Source organism: Formica exsecta, unplaced genomic scaffold (genome assembly GCF_003651465.1).
Source record: "Formica exsecta isolate Colony F162 unplaced genomic scaffold, ASM365146v1 scaffold744, whole genome shotgun sequence".
NCBI lineage: Eukaryota > Metazoa > Arthropoda > Insecta > Hymenoptera > Formicidae > Formica > Formica exsecta.
Genome location: NW_021853511.1, coordinates 352,159 through 374,020, shown reverse-complemented (window position 1 = coordinate 374,020; position 21,862 = coordinate 352,159). Strand labels below are relative to the sequence as shown.

At 42.4% G+C, this 21,862-nt stretch overlaps 1 protein-coding gene across 6 annotated transcripts in view; it reads right to left on the bottom strand.

Annotated features, from left to right (window-relative positions):
- Window positions 1-21,862, bottom strand: part of LOC115243887 (glutamate-gated chloride channel) — a 66,055-nt gene that overhangs the window by 13,251 nt on the left and 30,942 nt on the right. For 2 of the 6 annotated variants that reach the window (XM_029821177.1, XM_029821179.1), the window contains 2 exons: window positions 17,291-17,358; window positions 16,611-16,735 (listed from right to left, as the gene is read on the bottom strand). In XM_029821177.1, the coding sequence (XP_029677037.1) occupies window positions 16,611-16,735; window positions 17,291-17,349 (184 nt within the window). In that variant the 5' untranslated portion in view covers window positions 17,350-17,358. Of the gene's footprint in view, window positions 1-4,996; window positions 5,065-10,309; window positions 10,378-16,610; window positions 16,736-17,290; window positions 17,359-21,013; window positions 21,238-21,862 lie in introns of those variants that run through there. The other 4 variants (XM_029821174.1, XM_029821173.1, XM_029821175.1 and 1 more) reach the window with 4 other exon arrangements.

Below are 21,862 nucleotides of genomic sequence, written 5' to 3'. Positions count from 1 at the left end.
TATATATATTTATAAAGAACACGTAAAACGTTTTATTTTTCTCATTCACGGATCATAAAATGTTCGTCTGCGTTCCAAGATGGAATAATGTCCATTAATAAGGAAAGACAGAGAAGTTCGATAATTAAAAAGTCAAAGGGAAACAATATGAAGCAAACACGTGACTCAAACGTAAGTGGAAATGCTCTGTATATATGTGTGTGTATGTAAAAAAGATGGACGTATCGTCGTGAAAGAAAGAATATATCGATTTAACAGAACGTCCGTTAAATCTTTGACAACCCCTGAAATACAATTCTTTTCGCTCCGTTGACGTCCGCTAAACATCGATTGTTGAAACACAGCGCTCGGTTTTAAACGAACCGTTGAAAAGTCGCGGACCATCAATTTAACGTTCATTAAAGTTTATTTCAGAAACGCATCGCCGCGCGTGACAATCTCGGGGGAGCTCGCGTATCATCAAAGTAAAATTCTCTCAACTCGCGCATCGTAAATTCACGCGATTTAAAATATTTTGGGTTCAAAGGCATGCTATGTATATATTTCCGTCCCCATTGTAAAAGGAAGATAATTCAGACCGGATCTACATCCCGATATTTTTCATCGTTCATAATAAATCTCTCTTAACTCACGCGCGTGATCTGCTCGAAACGATTGCGAAATATCGTCCGAAGTACGGCCCGTCCTTATTAAACGCCGGGCAGATCAGAAAATGTTTTGTGTCGCTAATCGGCGAATTGCAGTTGCATTAAACGCTCGTAATCTAATAAGCGGACCTCGGATATTGCCGCTCTAGTGAGGTTCACAGGGGCTTCTCCCCCTCGGTGCGACAATCGTGGATTGCTGGAGAGCGATTGTTCTGCATTTTGCATGAATTCGAGCGTGTGACGGAGAAACAAATCAATCTTTTATCCGATCTAACTTTTCTCTTTCCTAGAATCTGATTAATGATATATGGAGGTACCCATTTTTTTCCGATATATTTTCTTTTTCCTCAAGTTTAAAATATGTATATATATATATATATACATATTTTAAAACGTAAATTATAATTTATAGCACGCAAAATTAGCATAAAGGAAGAGATGCATGTTACTTTGAAGTAGCATTAGAGAATTAAGTTAATGTCCCTATTGGTGCGCGTAAACAATTAAATATACATAAAATGAATGTAATAAGCTCCCAAGAATAATTCTCTTGTTGTTCTGTTGTTACGACGGTAAACAACTATGTCGCAAAGTTCTATATCTCCTCGTGATAATAAGGAGGAGCGAATTATATCGCAGAGATATACATAAGTACATAAATATTTACGAGACGATTGTTGAAATAACAAAATGAATCATAATATTTTAATCTCCGGATATTTTGATCCCATTCAACCAATCTTCAGTAACATAATAACATTGATTTTTGTAATTTTTTCTTATCTCAACACAATTATCATAGAATATTATGTACTTACGTTTGTGTGATCTGATTCTAATTAACCCTTTCTTATTATTGCAATTTAATATTAAGGAATCTCTTTTTCATTTTCTCCAACCAATTTCTTTCTCTCTCTCTTTATTTCTCTCTCGAATGTTTTCATCATGTTATCTTGTATTTAATATCTATTCTTCAGCCATATCTCGCGCGTGATGAGAACATCGACACCGATAAAGTAGGTTACATGAGCGGCAAACTTCGAGTACCACTGATAAGAGAAAGGCTATGCGGCGATTAACTAGAGAGATATAAATCACTGATCCATCGCGATTAATCTAGCGACAGGTAGTGAAAAAAAAAATACAAGTATATCGCAGATTAGCATCAAATTAATGATGTAATTAAAATTTTCGTGATCTTGAGCTCTCACAGTATAAATATATGCATTACCGTTATATGTGACGTGTATGTGTATTTTAGAGGATCGAACTAATGGAACTGCTATCCTCAATAATGCATACGCGAAATATCGACCACTGAATAAATTACTCAAACGGACGTTACACGAGAAAAAGAGAGAGAGAGAGAGAGAGAGAGAGAAACTTGGTCGTGTCTGATAAATTCTTAAACGTCATCATCTTTTCTCGCACTTGACGCGTGAATATTTGAATAGCGGTCTGTAACGTTGGTTAATCACCACGGTGGATCGATCGGTAAACGAACAAGCGGCTCAAAGTGGAACCCGGCTTCGATGAAACGCGCGTTAGTAATTGCATCTCTATAACGAGAAAACCGCGACAAAGTCGCCTTTCGCGTCTCGTCGTCGCTCCAACGTATAATTGATTGGTACCAGGTCTGTCTAATTACGCTGTCTCCGACGACGACGTACGTCGTCGTCGTCGTTGTCGTCATCGTCGTCGCAATTGGCAATTCGCGGTTAATCCCGCTGTTGCCGCGACAGCACAATGTCGCGCCATCGTTTCCGCCCAAAGACGCGCTCTTGTTCTCGGTAATCCTCGAATTATTTTCCGTCAAATGAGACTATTCGCGTACGTCACGTTCTACGACATTATTCTAAAAGTATATTGGCCTGACGCTGCTCGTCTACGAGCTACATATTTTAGAAAAATCTCATGGAAAAACAGTCGCAACAATTTTATTTTACATTATTATAGTCGCGGATATATTTGTAATGATAATTCCGATTTTTTAATTAATTTTGCACAATTGATCTCTAGCGACACGTCTACCTTACTCTCTTCTCTGATAAACAGCAGAGGAAAACCTGTATCCCTGTACATACTCTACTCTACTACGCGCGTTAACAAAGAGAGAAATGAGAAATGTGTGTTGAATGTAAATCTTGCGGCTCGCGCAAGCAATGCGGCTTTTGAAAATTTAATCCTCGCAATTAAATCGTAATTGCATTAAGTCGTTGATTCGCGCTAGTGATTACGCTGCCGACGTGACTTGCGCTTTCGGGTTTCCCGCAACGATTACAAGAGAGCTTTTACCGAGATCGTTTTCCCTCGTTGCACGAATGAATATATATCGCACGAGGTGTTTCATTTTCATATAGATGGGCTTAACAAGTACAGCATACAGAGATACGTTTTTTTGTGTTAGCAATAAGAAAAAAAGTCATTACCAAGAATGAGATAAAAAAGGTTGCACACTACCGCAGAGTTTTGTAGCAGCACGAGAATGCCTTAGCGAGTGTGTGTTATCGCACGGTGCAGTAAAAGATTAATGAGTAAATCAATGATACATCCGATAATGTATGTATGTACACATGTATCTTCTAAATTATATATATATATATGTGTGTGTATGTGTGTGTAATAGATGTGACCGGTGTATGTCATTATAATATTGCGAAAAAGAGAAAGAGAGAAGAAGAGAAAAAAAGAAATATGTGTGCGGAAATAAATGAGAAAATGATAGAGTAGATAAGAGAGATAGAGAGAGAGAGAGAAAGAGAAAGAGAGAGAACGCGCCAATAAACGTGTGATATATGTGTGTCTGTTGTATTGCGAGGCAGCGTGTATGTATGTAGATATATACTTGGCGTTAAAGACCCAACGCGAATAAACATAATCGGAACAAGTCAAAAAGAGACGAAACTCCATCAAATCATCTACCACACAACAGCGGGTGAACGATACTATATACTCTAATAGAATCTCGTAATTACGCACAGCACGACGCTAAGTAGACGCTAAGAAAGATTGTGGAAGGGCAAATATTCGTCACTGACGTGAGAGATTGCGCCAGAATGAGTAAAACAGAATTCAAAGTAATTTTGATTAATAAAAATCAAATAATAATAAAATTCTGTTTTTTTTCCTCAATAAAGATTAAAACAGAAATTTGTGAGTGACTTTTGCGAACATTTTCATGCAGAGTTGCTCCAATCGGACGCGGATTACTCTGCTTTGCAATCCCTTTATGTATACGATAAATGAAAAATAAACAGTCTAAAAATATGACTTGCATATACAGCATAGCAGCATTATTTGTATAGTTGTGTATTAGTTAAGTTGGTATCGCATTCCATTATCATCTCCCTTCATTCTGCGATATGAATTTTGCGAAAATGTAGAAACGCGCGTCCTCGCCAGTCACGCGTTTAGTATCGCGTTTAATATCGACGGGCGAAGGCGGTAGAAGCGTCGTGCTATTCGTAAGTCCCATCTCTCATTCATAGACATACAGAATAGATACTTGCTTAACGTAGAGAGAGAGAGAACATGACGGTAGGTGGAGTTACAAAAGAGCCACGAGAGCGGCCCTCGAGATACGCAACGGGTGTTTTGGTGTTTATAGCACGGAGGAGGAGAAGAGAGACATAGAGAAGTAGAGAGATTGAAAATGTGTCGTCTATACATCGTGAGATCAAAAAGGGCATTAGGAGGATACTATACAGCGACTTAATGGTAACAAGTAAATTAATGTGTGTCACGCACAAGTGTCTCCCACCGCTGTCGCTGGATATTTCCATCGAGATACGTCCTCGGCGAACTCGGGATCGAAATTTTCGCGTCTCCTCGACGTCAATCATCGAGTCTCTCAGGGTCAGTCGAATTTCGCCGACGTAAAATCCAATCGAATGCAATTAATCGAAGAATTTTTATTATTCATTCAGATTCATCTGAAAGTCTCTTTATTTTTCCACAGGATGAGACTTGCAATTTCTCGCGGAAAAATCGATCCCAAATTCGTCGAGGACGAATCCGTCGTCGGGTTATCCATTGGCAACGACGGGATCACCCGTGTGCGTCGTGTCTTCGCATCGTACGTGATCGTTATATATACACCCCCGCAGCGCACGAGGCATCCGAGGAACGCACGCACGCATTCAAGCGCGTCGCCGTTTGTGCGCCGACGTGCGTTACGTCGATGTACAGTAACACAGAGAGCTCCCTTAGGTAATATGCGCTGATTGTAATACATATGGTAAACGTAACACCCAGCATTAGGTATGTATGTACTTGTGTACGGTATACAAAAAAAGGAGGCACATGTGTGTGTCTGTGATCACGGGGCGTTGCATTCTTTTTCAACTTACCATGGTAACGTCATCTATTTTTGAGATACTTCGAACAAATATGTTGACGCGGACAACCGCGGGCCCATCTAACATGGCAAACAGAACAAACAAAATTAATCAATCGCTGAGCAGCAGTCAGATACATCGAGAGATAGAGATGTGTGCGTGTGTGTGGTATGATGAGAAATTGAGTCCCCTTCAATCACCTGCGCGACATTGGCGATGAGTTGTGAAATGTGCTTAACGTTATCTTATTCGAGACGTTTTATTTGCTTGAGATTTTTATATAATTTTATTTAATTTTTTTTTTTTTTTTAAGCAGAGAGATTTTTTTTTTTTTTTTTTTTTTTTTTCGTTAGAGAATTTCATTTATCCGTCCCATACTCCGTAATTTCCATCGCTTCCATTTCGTTTCTTTCTTTCTCTCGATTTATTCGTCGCATTTCCTTGCTCCGATCGAACGAATCGGCTTTAACACCCGACGAGCGTTCCAGTGCGCTTATCATCGTTAAAACGTAATGTCGCTGATACAGCGAAAACGTTTCAACCCTGATTTTAAAACGCGCCAATAAACCTTGTCCCAAGTGGAAAGCATACTGTTTTATTAACCGTTTCACGCTCATAATCGCGTTTCTCATATAATTCACATGTATTTCCAGCGTAATAAACAAGTATATTGCTTGCGGTAAAAGTTCTTTCGCTTTTAATTTCTCCGTCGTTAAAACGTCGTTATAAACCCCCAAAGTGAAGTCTACAGCGTCATGCGATCCATGGATCTCGACAGATCGATATTTCTTTTCTCTCGACTCTCGGTTTTCCTCTATTTTTCCCCCGTTTCGCGCTATCGTCATTGAGAGAGAGAGCGATCGATTTCCCTAACTTGATTTATCGGATTTTTACGCAGGGACGAAAACCGGTCACGTCGGTCGCTCGGAGGAATCGCGGCCGCGGAAATAATGTATGACGTACAGGAACGCGCGTTATTCCGAGGAATTTGCGGAATATCGGTCGCGCGCGATACCGCGAAACGAATTCTCTCGTGCTACCTTGTTTACTCGCACGGAATCGACGCTATCCGTAGATAGGTGGATGGGCGGGTAGGGTAGGTAGGTAGGTAATAACCGGCGCGTCGGGGATAATCGATACAAGCGGGACGAACGAACGACGCGAATCGCGAGATACGGATCAACGGAAGTTAAATAAATTGCGCGCGCGACGCGGCACAATCGAGCGGTTAAAATATGAAAGATCGGATAAGCGGAAACGCGATGAAAAATCGATGACAGCCACCGCCGCCGCCGTCGTCGTCGTCGTCGTCGTCGTCGGGACACATTTGATGTCGCACATCTGTCTCACGTCAATGTCGAATTAACCCGATCTCTCAATTGGATCTGCCTGAACTTTGAGATCCGACAGAGCGGGGCGGACGTATTCGCTAGTGTATATATGTGTGTGTGCATGTGCCGGATTTCTCTTTTAAAAATTCCCCAAGGTGTAAAAACCTCGCAAAACTTCGGAAATACAGAACGAAATTGAGAGATGCAGAATCGATGAAAATATTCATGCCGCGGGGGAGAGCCGAAACTTCGTTTGCCCGAACGGCGCGTTTCGATCATCGTTTTTCTTTTGCGAAAACCCACCCCGAGAACCGCAAATAGCTTCGGAAAAATTGAAAATAGCACGCGACGCGGACACGAATAAAAATGGAAAAAAAAAAAAATATATTCGCATGGGACTCGGAGAGACTTTTCTTTGCTCGGAACCTAGAGTCATCCCTGTCCGCACTAGCGCGAAATATTATCGAGTGAAATTTCCATGTCGCCATCACGGTCCGATTAACATCGAAGCGAGACACACGCCCATTTAATATTTACGCATAAAAATTGCGACAACGCGCGTTTAACGTAGATACAGGTAGATAGATGTAAAGTCGCGATCGCGACGGGAGTATACAATCTCACAGCTGGAGGAGTTTCAAAAGTGTATTAATTAACTCGATGCATCGACGACGCATCGACAACAACGTTAAACGTCTTCGCATCAATCCTCAAGTTGCGCGACGTTCGACGCTATTAGAAACTGATGCCAGGCATCATATGGCGCACGCGGAAGAAGCGAATACACGACGGACGTTATACACAGGAGGGAACACAGAGTAACACGCAATCCGTGTATCGCTTGTCGACAATCAATTTATCTCTCGCGCGAGCGAAGAAGAATTTTCTAAATTGATTCGAGAAAGTGATGTATCTCCTTCACAGACGAAGCTATCTTTGTGATAATAAATATATCTCTCGATAACTATTCTCGTTTAGGGAACGACACGTCAATTCTAAATGTCAAAATTATAGCTTAGCGACAGCGATTAATAAATCCCCGTCTCCGCTATTCCTATTTTATTATGCACCTTCTCTCTCAGAGATCGATCGAAACTAATTTCGCAGTGTGATCGGATTGCGTCTTACCCTAATCGGAAGCTGTACATAGTCAGCGAAACAGCCCGGCGGGCTATCGACAGCTATCGGAAGGGCGATTAGCGGCTCGCGGCGTTGCAGCGTCATTATCAGCGTTTAGTCGCGTTTAAGCGTCAACAACGCGCTTCTCATGCGTTACACGTCATCATCGAGATGAGTCTTAATCTGTCCGCAGCAGCATGAACGAGCCAGCCGTATCGTCCTGAGCCATACAGAGTGTTTGCGTACCATTCCGCCCTACATGAACCAGGACAAGACGTCGGACACGCGGTGCTCGTCGGGATGTCCGGTCAGAGGGGTCGTTATCGTCGATATCGCGCCGACCCACTTCAACTATTTTTAAATTCGGAATTATCATTCGCCACGTAAAACAGGAAACGTGACGTTCCGCGAGCGTAAAAATCCTTCAAATCCCACATGAATGACACAAATGAATGCTTGTTTGAAAAAAAAAAAAAAAATCATATCGACGAAATGGATGCTATTATTCGTGAGATCGATAAATAACTTTTGACGCAGATAATGAATGTATTTATTTCTCTTTCCAAATACTCGAAATTACCCCAATCTTGCTAATGATACTGAAAATTATACACAATTCTCTAAATAATTCGCGAAATTAGTTATAACGAGATTGAATCACACACATTTGAGATATTTGGAAAAAAAAATGAATATTTGTTATCGGCGTCGGAAATTATTTATAACGACCCAATTATTAATATAGCTGCAATTGTATAAAATACAGAAAAGAAAAATTTGTATACTTTTATATATGTATACGTGTAATACATATCGGTTAGAGTTGCAGAGATTTCTACCAAACTCATTATACTTAGAAATTTTCCTTTGGTTATCATTCCCAGATGGCATCGATACTTTTGTTATTTGATAACTAATAAGTACAAGTTTCGAAAGCCGGGTAGAAACATAAACATTCCCCCCCAAGTTCGGGCGATAAATTTTCTCTTGTCATAAAGCAATTGGCATAAAAAATATCGACTCTATACATACTTGGACAATAAGCAACCTGCGGCTCTTTGCAGGAAGTAAACGAAAATGTGTAGCTTGTTCGGCTTAGATTCGAAATTTTATTATTTATATAATATGCGACATTATTTGCAAATTTTTATAGCAAACAATCGATCGGTCTCTGACGCGTATGATATAATAATAGTAAATTTTATTATTTAATAAATTTATCCTTAAAAGAAAAGAATATATATGCGTGCGCCGAATGAAATATAATGTTCGCTCTCCTTCAATGATTCTGTCATCAAAATTGAAGCCGAGCATTCCGAGCACCTTGTATACAAGATTCCAGACCGATCGATCGTCCCTTCGTGAAATCGCTCTTTGATCTGGCGAGCAGTGCGTTTTACACGAGAGAAACTCGAACGCACGAAGAGGCCTTCCTGACGGCGAGCCTACCACGTTCGTTTCGTATAGAACGAACGAGAGAGTGCCGGAACGCGTCCGATGTAACTTCTCGACGTGCACTTCCGGTGCCCGAGCGGCGATGCAGTATACGCGTAATCTCGTTACCTATGTGAAACACAAGTTTTGCTCCGCGGTCTCGACAAAGTGCAACGGGCCGGCCGATCGTCCCTCCGCGAAATCGCGTTGAGCGTCCATTGCGAGCATTGCGAGGAAACATATTTTCAAAGTTTTCTCTCTCCCTGAGCCTGACATAAAAGCCTTGACAGACGTTGTGTCTTAAGTCGACGTCCTGTGTAGTCTTTCACACATTCCTCAAGTGTCTCTCGAGAAGGACTTTCTTGGAAAGAAAGCGCGCGCGCGCGCGCGTCGTCTCGGGGATTCCGCATTACACTCGGAACTCACAATAACGCTTCGGTCCCGCAATAACGAGAAATAAGATTACCTTTGGGGATAAAAAGACGAGAGAGAGAGAGAGAGAGAGAGAGAGAGAGAGAGAGAGAGAGAGAGAGAAATCCTCCTTCTCTCCCATAATAATTACGTTATTCGGAGATCGAGGCACGTAGCGGTCGGAGGATTAATAGCGGCCGCGTTATGAGCGAACCAGAAATAGCGATTCGTCCTTGTATACGACGCCGTGAGGTCCGAGTGTAATCGCACCCCTCCAATTTTCTCCGTCCGCGCGGCTCGGGTGTCACTCTTTCATCCGGCCGCTCCGCGTCCGTCCGATGGTCCGTCCGTACCCAATGCGACGTAACTAACATACGCAAATAAAGCTGGAATGCCACATGCCTGCGTCTATGCTATAGAGTGCTAGAGTTTTGGGGGGAGAGAGAAGGGGGATTTCTCGGTCGTTTTAGTTAAAGGTGGCGGTGGTGATGGTGGTTGGTTGGGTGGACGTGTTCTCCCTCGGGAAAAGACTGCTAGCTACGGCGGCTAGCAAGGTGTGGTGAGGCGAGGGGGAATCTATGGAACTATAAAGGGCGAAAGAGCGCGGGTAAAGGAGGGCAAGATGCTTGTTGACCGGCACTCTGCTACGTTGCTGCTCTGTACTAGGTTGCGTGTGTTGTTGCTACCGCTTTTGCCGACCTGTTTGGTCTCTCCGAGGAAGGTATCGAGCTCGTCGTCGCCGTCCGGTTGCTGCTGGATTCTCTCTCTCCCTCCCTCTTTCTCTGAGATTTCATTCTCTCCCTCTCTGTCTCTCGCTCTTTCTCTCACACACTTTATTCGATTATGAGACCAAGACCGCCTAAACCTACTTTTGCGCCTACTGCGTTTTTTGCAAAATGACAGAGACAAAGTAAAAAAGGAGAAAGGGGGTAAGGGAAACAGAGGTTAACCGCGTCGGCAAGAGAAGAAACGGCGAGTTGCGGCCGGTTGCGGTTTTCAAAAGGCTTGGCTTGATTAGCGTTATACTTACCATCTTGATGTCACTAATTGTCGCAATGCTTCGCACAAACAGGTTTACCCGGACAATGGCCGGCCCATCTAAGGGCAAAAACAATACAGCTCCCTTTTAGTGAGTCAGCATTTCTGGTGGCTTACATACTCTACTGGAATGTATCCGAGATATTATCTTTTTATCGCGCTCTCGGTTATTACTTAAAAGCGATCCCGTCGAGTCACAGGGCTGATTAGAGGGAAAAAATAGGTGCGTAATAATCATCAAGAGTGAACGAGCGGAGTGTACGTTTTGAACCGTTATGCCATCGAACTCGATTGAGATCTAAGTCGCGAAATATTGCCGAGATCGAAGGATGATTATTCTCAACGAGAACTTTACTTCTATTTTCCTCGAAAACCCGCTCCAAATATTAACACAGGAATCACGTATTGGGAGAGCGGGAGGGGGAGGGGTGACATCTCTTTTCTCAGGAATTTGAAATACGAAAAAAACTGCAGAGTCATGAAAAGAGATTAACGCACAAAGTATAGCGATTTGCGAAGAAAAAAAAAAAAAAAAACGAAACCATTTATCGCGAAAAATTGGAACAGCGCCGTCGAGGAAAATTGTGTAAAAGTCCTGTTTCGTCATTTAAACGCGATAACAAATTGTGGGATCGTGACTCACGTGAATTACATACCTAAAACGTTCTCGCGTGAGGATTTAATCTCAAGCACGATATTATAAGCCTTAATTCCATTCGCGTATCTCAACGGTATACATCTCGATAAGAATCATTTTCGTTTTCGATGACAATCCGATGAAAGATGCGGTGCACATTGCACATATTGTGAGACGTGTATTTGTGCCATCTAGCATTGTAAGGAGCTAATGATCACGAGTTTATTCACGACGTATACGTCCAGCGTGTATAAAAGGATATCTAAGGACTCGCGAAGAGCGAGATGAGAGTTCGCGAAGCGTTAAAGCCTTCTTCCGGTATTTCACGGATTATTCGCGTGGCTCAACTCGTGTGTGCGCTCGCTCGAGATAATTTTGCGTGTAGCGCGTGCGTGTATCGTGTTGGCAAAGTTGCTCGTAGCAAAGGGCGAAGGTCGTCGCGAAGCGCGATAATTATCTTCGATACGCCTGACTTGACTCTCTGCGACGCACAATGTCTCTTCCCAGGGTCCAGGCTGATCCTTCGTCTATGATACGTCGACGACGTTTCTCCTCGTCCCCAAAATCTCATCCTCGTCGATTTGGCGTGACGGCTTTCCAACGCGAAATCCGGTCGCGGTCTGCCAAATCCGGCCGCGGATGAATACCATAACTGCATCGGATGGCATGCCGATCGCGAGCCAGGGACTCCAGCCAAATCAATGCTGTGCGTTTCTCTCTCTCTCTCTCTCTTCCTCTTCCTCTCTCTCTTCCTCTCTCTGTTTCTCGATATCGTATCCACACGCGGATCTCTTTCCGTTACGTGTGTGTTAACACCTGCTCCAACAGGCGTTCTCTCACGCTTCGTCCGCTTAACTTTCGATCGCAGAACGACGATCGAGCCGTAATGTAAACATGAATGTAAATATGTATTTTGCATCTACGTATCGTCTCGATAGATTTTATTTTGATTTGGTTAATATTTGCTGTGTGCCACTTATGTCATCTTTTTATTTAACAGCTCAGAAGGCACTCGAGTTGCCTTATCACTCTTTATACGATCAATATTGGAAGCTAATCGATCATATAGAATATACAATTCCAAAAATAAAGTAAAATCTAAATAAAAACATATTGTTTTCGATATAAAAGATCAAAGTATTAAGATTATATCATTTCAATAAAAAAATATCTCTACGTGTATGCGTGTTATATTTCTTTTTAATTTAGCGTTAACAAACATGCTAAAATTTTCCACAATTTTCCGTCCTGTAAAGCTTTAATTGATAAATAACACATATACAAGTAAACGCGCAATTTTATGTAGAAGTTTTCATTTAATTACCGAGTAATATGGCCGTTTTTGATGGCTCGTTTAGAGCGATATTCAATCTTTATTCATTATTTTTACCTCGATGCAAAAATTCATTTGTGCATGAGAATATTTGTCTGTTTCCTTGACATTTCATATCTTCCATATATTTATGCATGACTGGCGTATCTAGATCAAACTTTATATAGATTTGATTGAAAAGACGAATTCCTTCCACCATAGCGAATTTAACCGTGTAACAGACTGGCATGATTAATTACCTAGTGTAGTTCATCATAATATTCGGCAATGGAATATCATGCAGTTTCACGTATTTCCTCCTTTTCACCAGTTATGAATCTTCCTCAAGTCACTTACGCTCGTTACATCGCATACAATAGTTGGTATTCGGTCCAGGTTTTGCTTTACACAGACGGAAGACGAGAGTCGCACGTAAGATACAATTAATGTGCCAACCACAAAGGATATGTGTGTAATGTTCTCTCTAATGTGGCGGTTTGCCATGGTCTTCATCCCATAGACTCGATTCTATCTTAAGCTAGACGGCAACTGGCGGTAATAACAATATTTTCCTACTATATTTTAATTTCCGTAAGGCGAACCAAAAGAAATATCGCCTTTTTCATACGATCGCGAAAACATGTCAGGAGCAAGCTGAACGAAGAGTGATATATTCTCACGATCTATCTGAGAAAGGGAATCGAGTTTCGTGTACAAGGTATGGCAGTTACCGAACACATATGCATTATGCAATGAGACTCCTCGAAAATAATAAATGATTTTTTGGTCAAAAGCAAATGTGTTTAATAAAGATATCCGATTCTTAAATTAAGAGTATATAAAGTATACCTCCGCGTGTGTAAATTTTTTTTTTTGAAAATATATTAAACGCTGAAAAAATAAAAAGAACACTAATCGAAAACATTTTCAATCCACTTTTTGTTACGAGAACAGGCTTGAGTTTCGTTGCGGAATTATGTGTAATAGATGTACAAAATGTTGAGTAACTTTGTATACGTCTTTTTCGAAAAAAGTATATACAAATCGCGAGATCGATTATCATCCTCACGCGATCAGGAAACCAGGAGAGTATGTAAAATGCTTCTGCGTGTAATTTTTTTTTTTTTTCTTACTTGCCCACATCTGATCATCAAATGTGAGCGCTTATCCACCTATTGCAATAGATCGAGTCGGTATCGCAGGTAAGTATTGCAAGACATTGGGCGAAAGATTGAACGACAACAGTTCATCAAGATTGTAATATAAATCAACGGCGTCGGCATACAATGCGAAGCAAAATAGTGTGTTTGATCGATATTGGTATCGTGCCATTCATTACGTTGTTACATACTGTAGCGTGTTACAGGTAATTGTAGTCCGAGCGCAAATACAGATCCGCAGGCCCATAAATTACAGATCTATCATTGCCCAGCGTTCCCAAAGATTCATGGAAACGCATAATTTTCGGTCGACCTAATTTCCGTCCCTTTAGCTAAAAACGTTGTATCTGACATTAACATTATCTTGCTGGTATCTAGTTTCTGGATTCGGAAAATTCATCAACTGCAGATACCATTTCTTTCACTTGGGAGAGCATCATTAACTGATTATTAATATTTCATATAATCCTACGTTAATGCGTCGTGAGTATATATGAGTGTATTAGGAAAACTCGGGGGGAAAAGATTTACATACATATAGATATTTTATATAAGAATTTTAAATTCGTCATTCTCATAGATATTGAATATGAGAGCGAGAATATTATAAAAAAGATACCCTCCCTCGCCTGATCGATCGAAAGAGAATGGACACGATCGAGAGCGTGACGCCGGACTTGAATGCGTCATACGCGGCGTTTACCATCCCCCCCATGATCGATTAATTCCGTCGCGCAACGTCATCGACGATAAACGGGTCGTTGATTACGGACGGGGCGAAATTACGAATGCGCGATCGATCGAGGGGTGCGATAATCGGCTATCACCGAATTACGCCCGGAGAGGCAGAGGCTTCTCGAACCGGTGTGTCTACTTGTCAGCAGCGACGTATCGCAATATCCTCGTAGCGTTAATCCGTCCCGTTGCGTGCAATCTTGACGGACTCTTTTTTCTTTCTTCTTTTTTTTTTTTTTTTTTTTTTTTTTTTTTTTTTTTTTTTTTGCCAGCCCGTCCAAGTGACGGCCGGGCACGAAGCGCCATGAATTTCCCTTCCCGGCCGGGCAAAAACTCACCCCCAACGGCGCGCATTCACGGCTAATACACGGACGATAAAATTAATGACCGTCGCGTTTATCAAGGCACGCGATCCGATGTTTAAAGCGCCGTCGCTCTGTTCGGAATATACATATATAGCCGCACTCGCGAAATGCAAAAATGCCTTTGAGGACTCGCGCGGGACGGGTGATCATAAAAAAAAAACCACTTTATTACCGCGCCTTTAAATAGGTAATGAAGAAATCGCACAAATCGTCCTCCTTTTCCTATTCCGAGTTAACGCGATATATATCTGCGGATAGGCACGCATCGCGCGCCTGGGGAATATTCTGGTCGTCCGTTTTACTGCGACACGTGATCGCGCTCTCGCGGTGTGCGATTTATTCAATTACTCTTTCACGCCACCTTACAACGAGGGTAGAATCCCATTCGCGATTTCAGTTCTAAACTCGGCAACGTCTCTCTAAAGATTATGTAAATTATAATTATACGTCTTTCAGAATTTTTTACATGCAATTACTTTCTATTTTATAAGCAGAATTCTAGTAAATAGTGGAGTGTAATAATAAAAATGTCATCGCGTAGCGTTATTTAGCCTTTAAATGCACAGATATAAATGTAACGTTTTATCGTATTGCGTAAGAGATAAAAATACTAGGAAAAAGATTTTTTTTTCTCATACGGAAAATTTCGCGGCGAACGATAATGAGCCAAACTTATCTTCAACGTTCGGAGGAACGTAAAAACAAATCCGAGAGCGAGCGATTTCGTAAAAAACGCCAAAGTGTAAATAACTCCGCCGTCATATATTCCGATATTTAATTAATTTATCTTGGCTATCGTTGTACTCTCTTGGCCGTGTGCAGCCACTTGAGAAGTTAATCGATTTAGGCTACGATAAATGCGGCTGGACCAAACAATCGTCGTCGTCTCTCTCGTTGATACGAGACAACATCCTCGTTTCTACTTGGCTTCGTTTATCTATCGCGCCGAACGAAACGACTTGCCTTCCACTCGACCAGCTGACTACGGGTATCGCGATATTTATCGCGACGATGCAGTCGACGACGATCGATATCGGCGGGCTTCCGTTTGGGACTCGAAATTGCCACATCGCAAAAAAAAGAAAGAGAGAAATTGATACACCTTGCCCGTAATGTGGAGGAGATTGGAAGACGAATTGCGCATCGCTCTTTCGCGTACGTCGTTCGATGATACTCGGGGGAATTTGCGAAATCTTTACTTTATCGCGTAAAGTACGATCATTATTGTGAGATCCTTTTTTTTTTTTTTTTTTTTTTTTTTGTTAAAACTCGGATCATCTGTACTTCGATGTCTGTGCGATATGGTATATATTGAGAAATTGTACGAGATATATAATATTATAACGCGTCATAATATATAAATATAAAATTATAATTTATCATTTACATATATATAAAATGTTTGCATCGGTAAATGATGCAGTTCTCCCAATCTACTCGCATATTTTAACCGAGCCATTAAAAGGTTCATACACTTTATGAATGAAAGGGACAATATGTGACAATTCCAAGACAATCGCAAAAAAAAAACGCGATAATATAATATTGCCAATAATCACGATTTCGAGATTTCGGGGCCGATCGCGGCTCGTTCTCCAAAGGGGCCGGCCGGTCCGCCGTTCGTATTCGCGAAGTTTATGAAGAAATTTCTCGCCGCTCGGTATGCATTCACTAAGAACGTGCGGAAAATTCTCGCACAATTCGTCTCGCTCGCTTATTATATATATATATATATATATATCACGGTATTGTCAATAGACTCGGGACGCGCGCTCGTCGTCTGCGCGTTGCGTCGCATTAACGACGATGGCAAGATCGTGTTGCATCGCGCGTTCAATTTTCCGCACTCGACCAAGGGGGAGGAGGGGGGAGGGGGGAGCTCAACCCCTCTCGCCGAACTGTATGTATGTGTATCTCTCCGTCTCTCACACAGTTTTTTTTTTTTCTTTTCTTTTCATTTCCTCCTTACATTCACACTTTTCGGCTGATTTTGCCGCAAGATATGTCGGTACAAAATTACACGGTAACATGGTGAGGATGGGCAGAGGGAGTAAATAAGGACACACGAGAATCTTTATATTTACCTGTTCCGTTCTCCCCGCTCGGCCGGATGCGCGCATCGTACCGGCCTGGTCCTAGGATGTTGTCGAGCACTTGCTTCTCCTTCTCCCGGAAGTTCACCTTCGCCTGCGTTTGCGTCTGCGTACATCTGGAAAAAACACAGCGACAGTACCGTCAGTGAGGAATCTAATTTCCGGGAAAAAGAAATTTTTTTTCCCCGCGCCACATGTGCAACCGTGGAAAATAAATTTCCGCGAGAACACAGAGAACACAGAGTATAGAAGAGTACATGTACATTTGCAAATTGTATTTTTCTTTTAAACTTTATATGAATTATTTTGTAGACTCCACTCCATTTTTACTCCCGTTCGTATAAAATCGACATACAAAATTCTGAACGTACCGAACGTGCTAAGCACCATGAGCTTCATATAAACTTTATGCGCCATAACAATAATCCTGTACGATTCAATAATGTACATCTTTACGAGCCATAACTTGCTTTCTCGGAATTATGTTTCTATTGCTACACACTCACGAGATCGTGTCTTGACGACGCTCCAAAAACGCTGTAACTGTTGCATTATTAATTTACGCGACACGACTTGACGGAGTCGGGCGACCGAAACCCGTTCGGGGGAATCGCTATCGAAAATTCGACGCGCGATCGTTTTCGAATTATCGGTGTGACAAAACAACTTACCTCGATGGATGCAGCAGGACCGCTAGTAACACCAGTAACGGTAGTACTCCAGGCCACATTGCGCCGGCCTGCAACCAAACAAGTTGCACACAGCTTCACAAAAATTCTGCGAAAAACGAATTCCCGCGCGGAAACTCGCATTAACGATGATTAAACTTATATCCAATCTACATATTACTCTCTTGCGACCCGAAATATCTCGTTTTTCCTATTCAGACGTTATCGGCGGTTTTACTCGGAGGTAAAAGTCGATAACATTCGCGTTTAACACACAGAGATCCAGATCTAAAAATTATATTCCGTCAATTATACTATTACGTCAACTTTCTTAGAGTTCTCGTAGTCCTGGCGTTGTTTCCAAACTATATAATTCACTTAATTACGATATCATACGCGCGCGATATTTAATACAGCACGCGAGGAAGCTCGACGAGAGCGCAAGGCACAAAGCGGTGAACGCCTCCATTTACCGTGTCTCACCAACTCCCAGAGATTGATCGAATTAAGGCAACGTGTGTGTGGATCAAAGCGCGGCGAAGATTGGTGTGTTCCTTTGCTCCGTACCGCACGAGAGTATCTACTGTCTCGCGAGATTAAATTGATTATGCGAGGGGAAGAAGAGACTTCACACATATATATATATATATATATATATATATATACAACTCACGGGGATCTTTGTGAAAGACACAGGGGGAGAAATCGTGGCACGATTGTCGTCCGCGTGTCACCGAGATCAGACTGAGGTCGAACGCGACTCCGAGGTATCTTTCATCCGCGGACGAGATGACGAGATCTTTTCTATTTGTCCGTTTCGTTTTCGTTTATTGGTTTATCTGAAAAGCTGACGCGAATTGGACGTCTGCCTCAAGGTACAAGTGGCTGTATTGCGCGAGAATTGAAGGCTTGCCAAGATACGCGCACGCAACTTATTTTTGTCGGAAGAATGCGGGATTTTCTGTCGTATAAGACAAGCGATCGTCTGGGAAAATCTCCGTCCGCCACGTGTCCGCGATAGGGTTTAACAATAGATAGAGTACACACGGTAATTCTCTGCGCACAATAGCGCATACATCGTCACAAGTGTATTTCGAGCAAGATTCTCTCTCTCTCTCTCTTTGTCTGGCGCAACTTCGGATCAGAAATTGCGCGGCGATATACGTAGATAATGATGAGAGCTAATTATATATTAGAGATAATTATATATTCTAAGACCATGAAATATGCCGCGACGACGCGTCGGTTGGCAATATCGGGTAACCCGAAAGTTTCAAGTACCGACCTGACCTCCGACCCCGAAATCCGCAAATTCTAGGTACTTGAGAGAGCTAATCGGCTGTTCGAATGCCTCGCGACCAGTTCGCTTCCCCCTTGCCCGATCCTTTCCCCTTTACAATATTGTTGCCAAGATCTCGAGTATATGAGTTTAGATTACAGTTGAAAGCATAATTGATTTACGGGTCTGATAAAAAATATAAGTATATGTATGGATATTCTTATCTAAATAAAGACTGACCTCAATTAAGATATTTTCAATCGTGCGATTGTCTCAGAAATCGAGAGAGTTAAACGTCTTTAAATCTGCAGACCTATGTAAATATTTGATCATTTTATATATCTTTGTGTATTAATCTCTGCTGTTTTGCTATATTGCGGTATCTTTTGTCATGGAATATTCCACGCAATATTATCCGTATTTGCCATTTGAGACCCAGGTAATCGACGGCAAAGTATGACGCAAAAATGATTTTGACGGACTGTTTGACGTACTTTATCTCGACTGGACGCGAGACAATGATTGAGTGTGATTGCGCCTAACGAGATATCCGTACGCGAACGGCAAACAAGTGAGCCAGCAAGCACATAATAAGAGGTCCTTTTCAATCAGTAAGATCAAAGTAGTTTGCGATACCGAGAAGGCACGAGAGCAGTCGTATCGCTACAAAACATCTCGTTTCGGGAATTACGCTCCTATCGCTAATACTTATCGTTAGCGAATTAGCAGTTTGTCAGTAGACGAGATAACAAGCAACCTCTATCACTTTCTTGATAATCTATAGTACTTGATTTAAAATCTCGCGATATAAAACATGCGGTTTAATTTAATCTTCTGGAATAATTTGATTTAAATAAGAGCGTTTTAACGAAAATGTCGCATCACATAAGAGCAAAAGAAGAAAGCCACGATAAAAAAATTTGCAAGGAAAATCAATCTTGGATAATTTTCTGAGAAATCTTTTCTAAACGTTGCGCAAAATTGAGTGAAATTCACCGCACAAGTGTATTGAAAGAATATCGATTTCTCCCTTCTCTTCTGGGAGTTTAATAAACCCTTTCTTCATACTTGAACTACGTGAATAGACCACGCGGACACCATAACTCATAATTTAGGTACGGTGCTGACAAATGGTGACAAAGAAGAAGAGCGTGCGAGTAGGTTACCGCGAGGAGGCAGGCAAGCGATTTATATATGTATGTATATATGTATGTGTGTACGTGGGTGTATCTCTGTCATCGTCATTACAGAGTAATAACGTATAGGAATGTACCTGCATTTCACCTCACCCGCGACGAATTAGTTTATCACGCGAAACGACTGATCATCTCACTGTGATCAGTCATTGATTGATAAAAGCCATTTGATGGAGGGTAAATAAAGCGCTCGAAAATGCATCTGCGCGCCATAGTTTAATGGCATCGTATATTTGACGCGTCCCAGCAATTTATCAATCTTGATGCAACTTTAATGGCGAAATATACGTCATGCTTATCGTTGAGCGAAATCCGACGGAAAAATAAAATTAGCATAGAGCGCGCGCGTTTAAAACTTAATATTCATAACCGGTTCTCTCCAGAATTACTCTCGCGAATATAAGCCACCTCTCGATCTCCTTTGTTCGTTCTTTCTCACCAATTTATTCTTACGAATAGACGTATATCCATCACTTAATTTTTTGTAGATAGATAAAAATTTAAAAAAGCAAAATATATCTCTGCAATTTTTTTTAGTTTATACGTAACGACGAAATATCGCGGATGATGCTTGATAAAAAGGACTACATTTTTCCGATCGCGCAATCTTCAACAGCGTTGAGCGATTGACCTACCAATCCATTCATCCGCATTCTGTTACATTCGTATCTGCGAAATCCGTCTTTCCGTTCTGCCAATTGCCCATATTTATCTGTCCGTCCCGTCCGTTTCGGCGTTGCCGTCGATCCGCCCATCGGTCCATCTATCAACCTCTACCCGTCCATCCCGTGTCATCCGCCTAGCTACCTGCGTGCGTGCGTACGTACTTATCCAATCTATCTGCCAATCTATGCCCGCTTCTCCCACTTATTCCTTTCTCTCTCTCTCTCTCTCTCTCTCTCTCTTTTTCTCGCTAGTCCTCTCGCAGTCGTTTGCCTTCTTTCGCTCGATGTTCCTCCCTCAAGATTTTACACGCCGCCTCAATCGACTTACAGATTGACCGCACGCTGTCCAATTCGTTCTGCATTCTCGAAAGAGAGAGAGAGAGAGAGAGAGAGAGAGGGAGAGAGGGAGAGAGAAAAAACGAGAGTCCCGGGAATTCCCTGTTACGATTCCTGAGCAGACGTCAATCGCGCCGCGGGAATTCGCGGAGACGAGATTCAGCCCGAGATTCGGAACGAGATTCGCGCGCGCTCTCGGCCACGCAGCCGGGATCGGAACGGAAGGAGGCTGCCGCTGGACCCTTCTTACCTGGAGAGGCTGACAGTCCTAGACGCTGGACACCCCGCTGCTACGCTCGATTATTGGCATAGCGTCGCTCTTCTCCCGCACGGACACTGACAGGCCGCCGAACTCTCTATTTCTCTATCTATCTACCTATCTATATCTCCTTCGCTCGACTCGTAAAGTGTCCTACCTCGCGAGGTTCGTCTCCTGGACTGCCACCGTGGAGAAAGCTACATGCACCCATACCTACTACCTGGTTGCTGGCGCGCGCTATTGATCCCGGACCCCCAGACACCCACCGACCCACGCAGACGCCTCGCGTTGCCGCGTCGCTTTAGCAACGTGACGTCATTCACCGCCCCGCGACGCCCAGAGAGAGAACCCGCCACCAGATTTTCTATACATCTTTCGCCTCTCTCTCGCGAGCCTTTCCTGCGCTGCTGCGGCTGCTATCACCGCCGCCGCCGCCGCCGCCACCACCACCGCTGCCGACGACGACGTGGAACGACGTCGGCGCCACCGATTCCTCTCTGCTCCAGCAGCATCCCTTTGCTCGCGCGCTACCGATTTCGCTAGTGATGTCCGATCTCAATTCTAAACTCTACTTTTCGCCAATAATAAATACATTTATCTACCGCAATTCATTGACAAGCATCAACATAAACTGAGTATTTCATTTTTATTCGTGACAGATTCATTTTCTCTCGTTTCCGCGAGACATTAATTTTCTTCCAGGAAAAATTCGAGCGCAGAGACAATCATCTTCGTTTCGCATTGCTCTCGAATTATCTAAATATTAAGGGTACAACAATGATGGAAAAATTTTCGTTGTTACGATTGTCGTTGAACTGATTAGACCCGTGAGACTGAACC